The 16,505-nt window shown below is 35.9% G+C and overlaps 1 protein-coding gene across 1 annotated transcript in view; it reads left to right on the top strand.

Moving 5' to 3' along the window:
- Positions 1 to 16,505, top strand: part of nav2b (neuron navigator 2b) — an 87,207-nt gene that overhangs the window by 17,985 nt on the left and 52,717 nt on the right. The window contains exons 10-12 of the mRNA XM_067380675.1: positions 4,444 to 4,555; positions 6,139 to 6,489; positions 15,394 to 15,516. Of these exons, the coding sequence (XP_067236776.1) occupies positions 4,444 to 4,555; positions 6,139 to 6,489; positions 15,394 to 15,516 (586 nt within the window). The remainder of the gene's footprint in view (positions 1 to 4,443; positions 4,556 to 6,138; positions 6,490 to 15,393; positions 15,517 to 16,505) is intronic.

Raw genomic sequence — 16,505 nt, 5'->3', positions numbered from 1 at the left:
TGTTTGTTTATTCAGCTTGCTCAGGAAACCATGTGAGGTAAAAACAATTCTGTTGTTTTACCGTGTTGCAATGCTGTATGTTGGAAATATTGCTTGTTACTGGGAAAAACTGTTTCAAAACAGTCTAATATCACTCTACTAAACATTTTAGTAGTGTTGCCACTTTTGGTTAGTTACTCCCCAACTCTAATGTCTAGTTAGGACAAGGTCATCTACTGTGTCTTTGTATAAAACAACACTGATTATTTATGAATAAGTGAGCAGTGTTTTCCGAACTTTGAGGCCAATGTCAGACCAGTCTGAGGGTGAACAAGAAAACAAAACAGCACTCATCTGCATGTAAAAGGCTATGAATGTCAAGGAGTTGCCAAGGCCTACCAGCATGTGTGTGTCTGAGTGTATTAGAGTGTGTGTGTGCGTGTCCTTTCTCAGTCTGTCAGAATTTTGTGTAGAGAGAAAAACTCTTCTCCACAGGGGAAGTTCCCTGGGCTGGTGTAGACATGAGAGCTGTATTCTAATTTCCCCTCTCTTTTCCATGGAGGAAAGGAAAAGGCAGGACCGCCATCACAAGAGCTTCTTTCACGAATCAATCGGCACATTCTCTGGGAAAACAACTCTGAATGTGTCAGACAGACCATTTATCCATCTTAATAGGTGCGTTGGAGAGTCAGGGACACGTTGCCACCAGAAAAAGTGCAGAACATTAGTAGCTCTGTGAAGTCTTCTTCTGCAACTAAGACAAAGACCTATACCACTGGAAGAAGACCTAAATTAATCTTCTTCTCAATGGACCAAGCAGAATGTCATTGTCAGTTGGCATCTCCTCTCCGAACTGGAGGAATAAGAGATGGTTCAAATGAGGACACCTTAGACGACTGCTCCAGTCTCAGGAGAAAGGACAGGTTCTGGGGTGTAGACAGTTCTGGAGGACCTTCAACATCATCTAAATGGTCGGCTGAACACACTCAACCAAGTGTTTTGAATGAAGGGGAGCTCAACACATTTAGCTGTGTATATCAGTTGCATTTGAGCCAACACTCATGTGTGTGGGATGGGATTGCTCGTGTTAATGAGGAGATCCTTCTAACCATGTTGGATATGTTTGAGAAGCATGAAAGTGAGTAGATGTGTGTATATCTGTTTTAAAAAGCTACCTAGGAGGTATTTAAAGGTGTGGATGATTATGATTTCACTTTGTTAACTTTAGTTAGTGTGCAATGTTGCTGTTAGAGCATAAACAACATCTGCAAAGTTAAATTAATGCTCAAATTTCAATGCAAAGGGGGATAATTTTTTTGAAAGAATTCTCTATTTAAGGACTATAACAAATGGCTGGTAGGGACTACAACAAGCTTCTTCCCAGGTTAGTGACATCACTATCCCTAAAGTTTACATAAACCCTGCCCCCGAGAACACGCAACAAAGGAGGTGAGGCCATGTTGTGCTGCTTTAGAGAAGAGGAAGAGTTGTTGTAGTGTTACCATGCCATCATTTTACGCCGGACTGATTCAAAAAAAGATTAACATGACGGCACATGCTAGTTGATGAGTTGAATCAACTCCACAGCAACTACATAAATTTATCCACTAACTATTCAGAAACGTCCAGTTGCATTCTAAAAGTTGTAACTTCTTCCTGAGTCTCTCTATCAGTGTCCGACTCCGGTTTGAACAATGTAAGGCTGAAAACCGTTACTGACAATCCTCATTTTGGCTGTGTGAGATTGTCCAGCTTTGTTGTTGTTGAGCAACCGAAGCTTGAGATGTTAAAGCTCCGCCCTCTTCTGGAAAGGGGGGGTGTGAGCAGCAGCTCATTTGCATTTAAAGGGACACACAAAATCAGCGTGTTTTTGCTCACACCCAAATAGGGGCAAATTTGACAGGCTATAATAAATGATCTGTGGGGTATTTTGAGCTGAAACTTCATAGACACATTTTGGCGACACCAGAGACTTATATTACATCTTGTGAAAGGGGCATAATAGGTCCCCTTTAACACACCGATCCATATCGATGGCTGCTTTTTTTGAGTCACTTTTTATTGATAAAGAGCATGTGTACTAACTGTTAAGTCACATCTCTGGAAAGTTTTTTACTTACCAAAAACATAATTTTTCTTCAGTCATTTTTTTCTTAGAAGTCTGCCTTTGTTGGCCTGAAAGAGAAAACTTTGTTAATAGGCGCTGTAGTGCCTCTTTTGGCAGTTATCATCATGTGCATTAACTGCAGCACATAGTTTTACATGTGGATTATTGTGGTGTTGTGCCGAATGAACACAAAAGACAATAATTCCTGAGAGACTGAACTCTTTCATCTCCACAGCAGCGACAGAAAATGTACAACGTTAGCACTCACTCAGAAGAGTACCTCATACGGAAAACAGCCATATACATAAACATAGTCCCCTCTTGTGGCCATTATGTGCACTGCAGTCCAACATTAACTATTGCAGTAAGGATACCACAATTATAATTTTCGGGAACCGAGTTAAACATAAATTGTAACCATTGATCTCTAAGTACAGCGTCCCTGGGAAGGCCAAACAAAGGTGATTGGACTGCGGGATGAAAATAACAGTGTTTCGACGACATGGCGACAAACACACTCTACAAACGCAACTCTTGCTCTTCTCCGTGGGAGCGCAACAAGACCACGCCCCCTTTTTTGTGTATTCCTGTAGGCGGAGGTTAGTCAAAAAACTGTTTTAGTGACGTCATTAAAGAAGGAAGTAGAGGGATGTAGTCCAAACTGGCCGTTCGATGTAGGCGACTTCTGTTAAATAAAATATCTCGCTTGGCATTGAACTTTGAGCTTTAAAATTTTACAGATTTTATTTATACTCTAACAACAACATTACACACTAACTAAACTTTGAAACATGGGATCACGAAGAACGGGACCTTTAAAGGTGCCCCTAGAATTAAAAATTGAATTTATCTTGGCATAGTTAAATAACAAGAGTTCAGTACATGGAAATGACATACAGTTAGTTTCAAACACCATTGTTTCCTCCTTCTTATATAAATCTCATTTGTTTAAAAGACCTCCGAAGAACAGGCGAATCTCAACATAACACCAACTGTTACGTAGCAGTCGGGATCATTAATATGTACGCCCCGTATATTTGCATATGCCAGCTCATGTTCAAGGCGTTACACAAGGGCAGCCAGTATTAACATCTGGATCTGTGCACAGCAGAATCATCAGACTAGGTAAGCAAGCAAGAACAATAGCGAAAAATGGCAGATGGAGCAATAATAATTAGCTTTAGCCACGGAGCACTATCATACTCAGAATCAAATGTAAACATCCAAATAAATACTATACTTACGTGATTAGACATGCTGCATGACGAACACTTTGTAAAGATCCATTTTGAGGGTTATATTAGCTGTGTGAACTTTGTTTATGGTGTTTAAGGCAAGCGCGAGCTCCGGGGGAGGGGGAGCACGAGAATTTAAAGGGGCCGCATGCTGAATCGGCGCATATTTAATGATGCCCCAAAAATAGGCAGTTTAAAAAATGAATAAAAAAAAAAATCTATGGGGTATTTTGAGCTAAAACTTCACACACATTCAGGGGACACCTTAGACTTATATTACATCTTTTAAAAAGACGTTCTACGGCACCTTTAATGATAATGACTCTGCTTGGCAGAAATCTGGCATGACAGCAGTTTAATTAATATAGACTGAATATAAACGTTTACGCTAATGTCCACTAGCACCCCTTGCGTTGAAAATGCAAAGCATAGCCTACTTGCTTTGCATTATGAACTTTCATCCCATCAAATATCTTTGCAAATAAACAAAACTAAATGCTGTTTTAAACTATTCTATATTTAAAGCAGTTTGAAAGAAAGCAAGTCTTTTTTTTTTTTTTTTACCCAAAAGGCAAGTAGAAAACAAAGATTTAGCATTAGCCTCAGTGAGCAGTTCTGAAAGAGGTTGTTTGTGGTTTATACAGCCTCTAGGAATGTACTTTACCACGGCACTCGTTTACACGTTTTACATCATGTGTGACTGTGTTTGTGTATGTGTGAGTCTGTTGTGTACCTTCTGAGCCCCTTGTGGACCCCTCATGATCAGTAAACAGCCGTTAATCTGAGCGGCCAAATCCCCTCACCTACGGCATACACTGCGTGTTTATTTTTAAGCAGCGGTTGGCTAACGTTGCATACGTTAACATTGGTGCAAGAAAACAAAAAGCTCTTTTATGGAATGCTGGGTGAATTAACTTCACAAGCAAAAGGGGCAGAGTTAGTTCTGTGATGCTAATACAGAGTTTGGAGTTGCTTCATTTACATTATGCCATGCTTCTTATGGTTTTAGCTACATTTCTGAAGCATTTTAGGTGTGTGAATGTGTGTGTTCGGACATGTCTTAGAGTTATGGTAGTAGCTGTTTGCAGACTGTGGTGATGGTGATGAGTCTGGTTTCCTCAGGTGAGGACTCTGAAGCCAAGAGGCTACGTACTGTGAAAAACATTGCTGATCTGAGGCAAAACCTAGAAGAAACCATGTCCAGTTTGAGGGGGACGACGCACATCAGTCACAGGTAAAAACAGTGTGATTTGTTTTTTATTTTTTCTCATATATTTTGTGTATGTTTCTAACTGCTGGAAGTGGCCAAAGTTAGTTTTACTCATCTAAAATATTACTTCTCTTCAAGGAATATTCTGGGACTTTAAAAAAAAAAAAGCAAAAAAAAAAAGTAAAGGGTTACAGTGAGGAACGTACAATTGAAGTGAATAGGACCAATCCATAATTCACAAAAGTTTTAACAGGAAAATTATTTTAAGTGCTTTTGTAGACTTATAAGATTCATATTTTTGCTTTTAAATGTTCCAAAATAGGCCCTATTCACTTCTGTTCGTAACTTTTGTAACTTTCGTAATTTTTGCTTTTTTTAGAGAAAAGGAATGTGGGTTGAGTTTAAATTATTTTTTGTGGCGAACTAGCGATCAACCCAAAGAGTTCCCACTAGTGGTAGCTGCTTCTTACTGCACTTTCTGTGGTGTCAGTTCATGTTCAGACTCTAAATGACTTCAATTCAGAAGGGTTGAAGTACAACATGACATTAATAATGACTGGGCACAGAGATCACAGCACAGTTCAGAAAGCACCCCATTGTTCCCGGGTGTGTGAACCCTTTTATCTCTGGGGGTTTGCGAACTGTTAAACTCTAAATGGCTTTGAGGAAGACAGTTTGATTGGCATTAGGAGCTCATTTGGGGGGTGCTGGGTTTTTGTCTTTGCCGTGATCAGTTTGATACGCGTCTCGGCCTTCCAGAGTACAAAAGCTGGCCATGAAATCGGCTGGGGGCCACCTACTGCCTGCTAATACTGGATAAAAAGCTTGTTTTAATATCCCAATGAAACCCTGTCCTGACAGAATGCAGAATTTGCCAGAAACTCAATGCTGCTTTTTGCTTGCTGTTTGCACACTTTCTTTCAAACTTCTGTATAGATGTATAGATGCCCAAAATTGAAAAACGTCATCATTTACTCCACTTCATGTCATTCCAAACCCATATTGTTTACTTTTCTTTAGTGAAACATAAATGGAGTTGCAGAATTTGCAGTATGTCCATGCTAAAATATGGTGTCAGACATGTTGCTTGCAGTTTTGTTATTGTTAAAGTACACAAAAAGTATTCTTAACACTTCATAAAATTAAGGTTGAACCACTGCAGTCACGTGGACTATTTTAACAAAGTCTTTTGTACCTTTCTGGACTTTGAAAGTAGTTGTTAAATTGCTGTCTATGGAGGAGTCTTATACCTCTCGGATTTTATCAAAAATATCTTAATTTGTGTTCCAAAGATGAACAAAGTTATGAGGGTGAGTAATTAATGACAGAATTTTTGGTGAACTAAACTTTAATTCAAAACTTTTTGTAAATTTGAAAATCAACATTTTTTTTTTTTTTTAATTAACCTGTTGTTCATTTCCATGGAATGAAAGTAAATGGAGACAAACTAAAGATCAAATAAAGATCTACAACTTTTTAAAATTTGATATATAGCCATATGTTTACATTTCCAGTTATGTATTTTCTATATCAAATTGACAAATATCCCATGAGACTTTTAGTTGGTTGTTTATGACATTAACTTCTCATGTTTTTTCACCTGACAGCATGCTCGAGACGACCTTTGACAGCACAGTAACCACAGAGATCAATGGGAGGGCCTTGCTAACCCTCAGTTCCCGCCCTGCTTCTGCACTGCCATGGCGACTGGGCTCATCCAGTCCTCGCCTACAGGCTGGTGATGCCCCCTCTCCAGGAAACGCGTTCGTACACCACGGCAGTGGCTGTGGGCGGCACACACACATGCATCAGACCTGCACGCACAACGGAGTCGTCTGCGGCCTTGAACTCTCAGAGAAGGTGGAGGAGCTGGAGGGCGTCGCCATGGAAACGCCAGGGTACATGAGTGATGGAGACATCCTGGGCAAGAGCATGAGGGTTGATGGTGTCCCCAGTGGGTGAGTGTGGTTTGATGGTGTGTTTGCAAAAGTTTTCAAATGAGTTTTCATATGTTTCATGTGCATAACTATTGATAGATGACACATCAGCTTTAAAGATAGGGTAGGTTTAATTATAGGGTATTAATTATAGAAATATGTACACAGCGTGTTAGTGAAGAGCAGCTTTGTGATCAGTAGTAAATGATGTGCATTTGAAAAAGCAACATGCGTCATACATACAAAATTTCCAAACATATGAAATGAGTATGAACCTCTTGTCCAACAAAAGACATTTAATTACATGTTTTTACTCCAAATTCACTTCATAATGTCAGTCAAGTGTTTTAAATAGCATTTTGATATAACATTGCATTATAAATATACTTTATTATCATGGAAATACCCAAGATGGCTTGAAGAACACAGATTAACAATGTATTGTCGTAGTCGTCTGTTTATTATATTCATGTTTAATCAATCAAAGCGTTCATATGATCTTTTTATTCAGTCAAAGAGATATGATGTCCATAGAGGATTTCCAAGAACGGCGTGCGTTATATTTTCGTACTTCTGTGAGACATATTTGGAGTATCTGCTCAAGAGCGCCCTCTGGCATCCAGTATGAAACAGATGTGTTTAGCCCCAAGTAAAGCTCACTCAATCTTATTTAGGGTTAAAATAGGAAAAATAATTCTTCTCTTTAAAGAACTTTGAGGGAAACATAATCAATATGTTTTTCTCCAGTTTACAGGTTTTTTTTCACAGTGGGTGCATAAGAGGCTCATATTTCATATTAAAGGTGCTCTAAGTGATGTCACGCGTTTTTAGGCCAAAACATTTTTTGTCACATACAGCAAACATCTCCTCACTATCCGCTAGCTGCCTCTCTCCTGAACACACTGTAAAAAAATGCGGTCCCTGTAGTCACCACAAGCTCTGAAAATGGCAATAAAAACAAACTGGTGCAGCCTGGACCACGAAACATAATAAACACGCTCCAGCCAATAACCGACAAGAATGATTTTAAATGCGCGTTCATGACTGTTTCAGGAAGCACGGAGGGGAGGGTCTAGCTAGCCTCTGTTTTATTTGACAATACTTCGAACATCAACAGGAAGTTACTCCACCCAGGATCACTTAAAGCGCCTTTAAATACATGGACTCCATTTTTTTGATTTTGCATACCTCCTGACAGAAATAAGGAAATTGTCACAAATTTTTATCATAATATATTTTACTGCTTTACTACTTAAGACTTTTCTAATTATTTATAGTCACATGCTGCTTGCATGTTAACAGGAAACAAGCATTTTTTCATACAAGTTTTCTGTAAAATAAAAATATTATTATTATTTTATATCATTAAAATTATATAATTTATATAATAAAAATAATATTATTAATTATTATATTTATATTTATTAAAAAATACTATTTTTATTTTTAATTATGAAAATTATTACAACATTAATATTTAGTTTAATATTTTTATTTAGAAATAATGATATTATTATATAGTAGTAGTCAAATTAATATATTAACACAAAAATTTGAGCCAAATTGTGCAGCCCTACAAACAAGCAAAACAAACCTGTTATTGTTTATATTTCTTTTTCATTTGTTTTATAAATCACATTTGAAAAATTGCAATTAGATTTTTTTCTCCAAATTGTGCAGCCCTAATTGGTGTTAGTAAGTAATGTTTTTAATTAGCTATTATTTTTATATATTCATATTTTCAGTTCTCTTTGTAATTTTAGTTTTATGTTTCTATTCAGCTCATATATATATATATATATATATATATATATATATATATATATATATATATATATATATATATATATATATATATATATATATATATATATATATATATATATATATTACACACACACAAACACACACAAAATTACTGTAAGATGTGATACAGGTATCATACAGGTAAGAATGTAAGAATCTCTTTGCTGCTCCCTCTGGGTGGCGCTCTTTAGTTAGTCCTTTTTTACTTTTATTTTGAGCAAGTTACTTCCAAAAAAAAAACAAAAATTAGAATCAATCAATTTTCAATCAATAAATCAACTTTTTTGAATAGGCAAAATTTTAATGATACATTACAATAAGTAAGTTACAAAAAATGTGCAATTGATCTTTTTAACAAGTTATAATGTCCATTTAGCACTATATTTCAAGAGATGCAGTGTTAGTGCAAGTGCGCAGTGGCTCGACGCACCCACCACTGAATTCCTACTGTGTCCCATGAGCGGCTAACCACAACTTTTTAGCATGTAATCATGTAACGCCGATCCAGCTTTCTTTATTCACTTCACTCTTTCATCGTGTCGTTCACTAGGAGCTCTGCCAGTTTTTGTCTGCATGCTCAAAGTCCCCGGTATACTGCTGTGGTTTGTGGCAACATGCAAATTACAGTATGTTTAAATGGCTTTGTTTTTTGGCTCTCGGTTTTGTTTTGGACCATGCAATCACATCCCAAACTCACCCGCTTCTGTATGCGGCTTTAAGTAGCTACTGACATAAATGTGCATTAGAGTCCCACTGCTGTACGATAACATTTTAGAAGCCTCAATAGCTCTTTCATGTTAGCAGTTGTTTTGTTCATATGTCTGTTATCAGCTGTTAATTTCGCTGTCTGTCAGTAGGACATGAAAACGCAACATGTAGCCTGTGGTAAGAGGACAGGAGTCAAGGGTCATGGGAAATATTCATGGTTGAATCCTGAGAGAGGATGAATATATGAATATTTGGGCCACAGAGTGAAAGAGAGTACTTGAATTTACCTCGCAGAGATGCATTTAGCTGGCTTTTCATGGAAAAATCTGCAACCTTTTGACCCCATGGAAGATATATGAGGTTACATCTAAATTTGGAAATGCGTCTAAATGCACAAACACAGCAGATGCAGAAATGTCGTGCATAATCTTTCCCTAGTCTTGTTCAAACAGGAATCAGACAGACACCTTTTATTGGATTCTCATATTCCTTCTGCTCAGTGCTGAATTCCAGTAGAGTGATTCTGTCACCACAAGAAAATCTTTGTGAGACATTTGATCATAGTTGGAAAGCTTTTAAGCCCAATTACTGAGACCATATATGGATGGATTTTGAAACGCAGTCAACATTGGGTACTTACAGCAAATTCTGTTTCTAAAACCTGATGCATTGGTTTGGATTAGTGTCTTTTTACTAGCTTATCTTAGAACCATCTTAGTTACAAGTTCGAATAATCAGATAAAGACAACATAAAAGGCATTTAAACAAGGTTTTGTGAGAGATTATGTAGGGAGAGAATTGATTTTATCCACTGAGATTTGATTTAATTGTGGATGCTTGTATATTTTTTATAAATTTAATTTAATTTAATTTTATAAACATTTACAGAATATTTTGTTAGAACTTGGACAAGTACTGATTTTTTTCCATCGAGATTTATTGAGGTTTTATTTTTATAGTATTCTATTTTTAATAACTTTTAACTGAGTAAAACTGAATTTTGTAGAAAAACAAAGAATGGGAACTGATTTTATCCATTTTATCCATTGGGATTTGATTAAAATGTTTTTTTGTTTTGTTTTTCCTGCCCATTTTTATTTATTTTTCCCAACCAAGGCTTATTCAGTATGTCAACGGACACATTTTAGAGAAAGTTATTACATTTTGATGAAAGATGATAATAGTAACAAATGTTTTTGTTCTTTAAATACGGGTTTTCAACCATAACGCCAGGTTATTATTTGATTATACATTGTCTTTCTATCTGTCAGTCTGTCGAGACTGCTGTTGAATGACTTGCAGTGGGTTACTAGGTCAGGGCAAATGAATAACCTCCATGGGACAGAGTGTTTAACTAGTTGAAATAATCTTAACAAACCTCTGTTTCTCAGTAACCAATGTTAAACAGAAGACGTTGATCCCAAATGTGCCCAGTAATGCACCTTTCAAGGAGGTATATAATAGGAAATATTGTCCAGTCATAACATATAAACAGACACTATTTACAATAGATAATCTCTACAAAAAGCCTAATGCTAGCACAGTTCAGTGATGGTATCAGATGGCGGTACCTTGATGTATACCATGGTATTGTTTATTTACCAAATTCATGTACCATGCCAAGACAATTGCCGCAGACTACAGAGTAGACATACATACTAAAATAAAATTACTTTTAATCAGCAAAATAAAACTACTTTTAATCAGTTTAATCAATGTTAAATGCTCACACAAATCTACTAAAGCATAGTTTTGTGGCTAGATGCTTTGAAAATTAAGATTGATCAACCACAGGATTGTGAAATTCATATTTCCTGCCTTCTGATCTTTTTGATCATCTGATGATTCATTTATTGTTTAATTACCTCAACTGAAAAACATAAATCATTAGTTTGGCGTGTGCTGTTTTGAACTGTCCCACCTGCTCAGCAGGTTAGTCAGCAGGTTAGTCAGCCGCCCTGATGATGAAACGCAGTCACCTGAATCAGAGTGTGATTGCTTCACAGCAGGAAATGAGAGATCAAGGTAAAGGATGTGTGTCTGTTAAGATGCTGTGTCTTCACCATCTGCAAACTTAACAACCAAAACTAACTCACGCTCATTATAATCAGCAGTCTGATACTGTTAAAATGCTTATTTTTATATTATAAATATGCTTAACTATATATTACTTTATGTAAACATTTATTAGATTATATGATAACACTTTTACATTAAGGTTCCATTTTTTTAACATTCATTACTTGTAATAGTTAACAAGAACTAACAATAAAAATGTTACATTCAACCTTTAATACATTATTAAAATCAAAAGTTGTATCTGTTAATATTATTTAATGGACCTGAGCTAATATGAACTAAAAATAAATATGTATTGCTAATTGTGAAATTAATGTTAGCGTTAATGTTATTGTAATGTGTATTATTAATTATAATATCGTTAACAGGATGAAACATGTAATTGTTCTATTAAATCTAATAACAAAAATTGTGAAATAGTTTATATACCACCACATAATTCATGGTCAAAATCTATATTATTTTTTTACCAGGACAATTAATTTACTTTAAATAAAAAATGTTGAAAAACATACACATTCTTCTTTGAATATATATATATATATATATATATATATATATATATATATATATATATAATATATATATACAGGGTACGATTTGTACGGGGGGGATGGGGGGGATTTCCCCCCTTCTGGTCTATGTATCCCTGCCTCTGCTGAATTAAAAAAATAAAAAAATATCCCCCCTGGGTGATGCTACTCCACAAACCTCCAACAAAGCATATAAAATACCTAAAATAAAAATATTTGTTTTAAAACATCGCTAAATAAAACGCTGCATTTATATAGAACTGTCTCTTTACGACCACAACAAAAGGGACACCTTTCAGACGCGCATTCCGACTTCGTCTCAGCGCCAGCCGCAAGTCAAACGAGCGCGAATAAGGTAGATGATGACGAGGGAGCTTCAGTTGAACAACAGTGAACTGCGGTCAGATGAGATGTTGTCAGGCTATGTCGGTAAAACTCAGAAAAATGAACATGACTGTCCAATCAGCCGTAATACCGTGCTCGTGGCGCACACTCAAGAATTGCATGCGCAAATGCGCCGGCGCGCGCTTAACAATTACTTTATTATAGCTTAAATAAAGAGCAAAGGAAACTACGAACAATGACCGTCGTTGTTCTGTTGTAAGCTAAGTCATGAAATTACCAAACATGCGATTAAAGCTGCCTCAAAACTGTGCATGTATTTGTTGACATGGTTTTAAAGCTGTTATCCAATTTGTTGGCCTTAAAACATCTTAAAAATGCACACATGTACACAAGGGAAATCTAAATTTGCCCCCTTACCCCCCCAGCAAACTACATTTTCTGACCTCGATAATTTTGAAACCCTGCGTACAACCGAGCTTATATTCTATCTGATGAAATCTGAGGTAAACGTGTATTTCTACAAATGTGGGCACTTTTGGACTTAAAGTTTGTATGTGTATGCACTGTGATCAAAATATAAATGGGACCAAACGCGATTGAAGAAGGTTTGTATCTCGTTATTTCATTCATAACTACCAATTGATTTTGCATTTCTAACAGAAATTAATAATTATTAGTGTCATTGTAGTGTTGCAAATATCTAAACTGCCTAATACTTAAAATCTCAAGGTTAAATCTGATTTTTTTTTTGTAAAAATATTTCTGTAACAGCTGCCAAAAATAGTATATAGTTCTACTGTGGTTTTTAACAACAACAACAACAACAAAAAAATTCATAACATCCCCCCCTCTGGTTTTTTCACAAATCTTACCCTGTGTGTGTGTATATATATATATATATATATATATATATATATATATATATATATATATATATATATATATATATATTAGTTCATTCATGAAACTCTTCAGAGCAGCTGATTGGTTCACTTAAAGCCAATTGGTCATCCAATCATTCACATTTTTTTGTAAAATCGGATCAGGATCAGTTCATTGCAGTGCATCATGGGATTTGTCCTCCACCTTCCCCAGCACCACCTGCCTAGATCTGCTCGGTGCGTTCTCCCTATGTTTCCTTGCAGCAACCTAAATTCACTTCAGTGTTTTCATGTGAATTTTAGAGGTATTCTCACTCATCCAGCAGCAGATCTAGTCCGCCAAGACCAAACCTATGTACATTCCATGTATATTAATAAATGCTGTTTTACTTCATTCCGAGAGTTGTCATGATTGAAATATATATAACATTTGCTAATATAAAAACATTTTGTCTTTTAAAAAAACAAACAAACAAACAAACAAGTTTAACAAGGTGTTATTCAGTATTACTGTGTTGTAGTAGTTCAGTCATGCATTAGATGTTGTACAGTGGAAATCATATTACCCTGAAACATCAAGCTTATCTGGTATTGGATCAGCCTATTATCAGCTCTGCTCCTCCCTGTTGTAGTTTTAAGTGTTTGGTTCATATTGCTTGTCGCCAGAGGGCAAATGACTGTCCTTTGAGAACCTGTTGAACATCCACTTAAATGGCTCAAGAGAGTAAACAGCCATCCACCTTGTGCCTCAGGTTAAAACACACTGTCCCACATAGCTCACCTGTCCACTTCTGCCTGCAGTCCAACCCACAGTCTGTCTTATTTTCACTTCTCAATGTAGTGTGACCTTAGGGATATTAGATGGGTACTTACAGTAAGAACAAAAACACATGAGCACACACCTTAATAGTCAACAGACATGGTCATGTGAAACCAACCAGACTTTCTTAATAGTCGCAGTCCTGGCTTGTGACCTTTAGTGAGGTGAGTGAAAATTTTGAGTTGCATGCTGGTTATGGTTTTGTTGGTGTTAAACTGAAAGAGACACTAGGTTTAGTTTATAGCTGCTTTGGGCTAATTTGAACTGTTTTTGAGCTTAAATTCATTTTAACTAGCTAAAGAACTTTGTAAAGTTCATATTGATTAAGTTATATTATGTGAGGCTTCATCTATAACTTATCAAAGATGTTTGGGCATAATTGGTTTATATTTTATATATTTTTTTAAATATAAAATGTTTGTATGGGTTTGTAAATTTAAAATTGTATATATTATATTTATTTTGTTTCTTAATTTTTTACTCATATAAATATTTTATATTCTTAAACACTTTTAACAAAATGTCTTGACTTTGAGGAATTCACTATGGTATCTTCCATATCTAGACCATATTTATGGGGGCTTGAGACTCCAATCATCTCATTCATGGTTATTAACAAAAAAACCAAAGCCATAAAAAAGTACCTGAAATAAAATAAAGATTAACTGAAATAAAATAAAATATATTTCAGCTAGTTGTCGAGGCAGCTTTAACCTTTAGTTTAAGTACATAAAACTAAATAAACTAAAACTTAATAAAAGCTATATTGACATATTTTTAAAAAATAAAATGAAAAATTAATTTCATTGATGTCATTCGAAGTAACCAATGTAAAGGGACCATTTTGGATCAAGTCATGCATTCAATATCATGTGACAAGATGTGACATCATTTAGACACCTGCAAAGGACCACGTGGTTGTGAAGCAAAGTAACTAACTCTAACAATTTAAAAAATTCATGTTTTCACATGCTCATACCCATGTCTTGAAACATCAGGTCATTCAATACAACCACTATAAAACATGGAAAATGTTGTAATATTTTAAAAACTTGTACTAAATATAAAAAGTTTGATTGTCCTTTTGCTATCTAGTTAGCTAGATATCAGTCTGTTAGCATTGTTTTGATTGTCACACATTTTGTCCATTTTGTAAAAAAATTACAAAAGCAGTGTTAAATGATTATAAAAAAACACAATCTCATTGTTAACACTTAAAAAAACTTCAAAATTAATAATTAATTACATCTCCATTAGTTTTTACACTTTTAAAAACCTTATTCGTCAATGACCCATATATATCATTTATATATATATATAATATATAGATAGATAATACAGTTTGTCTATATCCTTTCCGTACAATCAGTGGCAAAACCTTCTAACATTATAGCACTTCTCTACCTATGCCTTTCCACTAAATGTAGTAAAACTGGTTTTTCCTGTGGCTGATATCTTTAGACATTGACAAATGTTTGTCTTTACTCTGTTTGTAGAGATAACTGAATTCATTTGTTATGAATGTGAATGTGCAGACACAACATGCTGTCAAAGGCGCTGGATAAGTATAGATCATCAGACGGCGGGCATCATCATGTAAAATATCTTTTTGTTAATGCGTCTTGCTACATATTTAACTGCAGTGTTTCACAAGACAGCCTGTTCATGCGCCATTAACAGATAAGACACCGCATTAGTAATTGCGTCTTGTTTGGGTCTTGTGTGTTAAACTTGCGTTTGTGTGTGTCTGCAGCTACATGACTGACGGAGGTCTCAACCTGTACTCCCGGAGGGTTAACCGGGTCTCGGATGGAATGAACACTGTGAGAGGGACTGTTCAGCACTTTAATCCCAAGAGTCAAGATGACACTGATAGGTAGGACTTAACCTTTCACCTTTGCATTACCTGCACTAACTCACCCTGTAGACTCTCATTTTTCATGTTTTCTGTTTCTTATGATCAGTAGTCCTGAGTATAGCTTGCCACAGGATGTTCGGTAGTCAAACTAGATCAGTTCAGATGGGCAACAGAGTTGCTTTTGTTTCCTCACAAAGGAAAAGAGTAGTCATTGTCTTCATGAGCGCCAAAGGCAACCACTAATGGATCAGTTTAGACATACATACACTTCTTTATGCGTGTGTGCTTGTGTTCTCACATTCGGTGTGCCTTTGTGCAGTCCTGCAAGCCCTGCGGCTGTTTAACGTCCCACATCCCTCGCCATTTGCACTGTGTCTCCTCAAGCACAACAACACTCTCTGTAAAACCGTCTGTGTTTTTACTAAACACATTCTGAGCTGACAGTGGACGGCATATTTATTATTAAATATGTCTGGTTACTCATTAGTTAAGAATAGAAAGATGTCTGAAATGTCATCTTGAAAGGGGAAATGAAAAATGTAGTGATAGAAAACAAATACATAAGAGGATTTGGAAGAAATGGGTTAAGAAATGAAAGTGAAATGCAGTGGGTGGGGAGGTAAGTAGATGTCGCAAGAAATGGAATGATTGATGGAAGGATTGGATCTGAAAGAAGCCTCAGAAATAAAGAAAAAGACTGAATTTTTCTTATTCCTAGTGTATTCACACAAGCGTCTTTATTAGTGAACATCAGAAGCAGCTGTTGTCCAAACATGTATGTATTCTGTGGAACACAAAAAGAAGGTATTTTGAAAAATGCATGCATTTCTTTTGTCCATGCAATGAAAGTCAGAGGGGTCCAATGTAGTTTGGGTTCTGGAAGTTAAAATCCTATTAATTTTCTCCATAGGGGAATTGTTTTTTAATGATAAGTTGGTTACATTTTATTTTAAGGTAGCTTTGTTACACTGCAATTACACATTTAAGTACTTACTATAGGGTTAGAG

Source organism: Chanodichthys erythropterus, chromosome 24 (genome assembly GCF_024489055.1).
Source record: "Chanodichthys erythropterus isolate Z2021 chromosome 24, ASM2448905v1, whole genome shotgun sequence".
Lineage (NCBI taxonomy): Eukaryota > Metazoa > Chordata > Actinopteri > Cypriniformes > Xenocyprididae > Chanodichthys > Chanodichthys erythropterus.
This window is presented reverse-complemented; position numbering and strand designations above follow the sequence as displayed.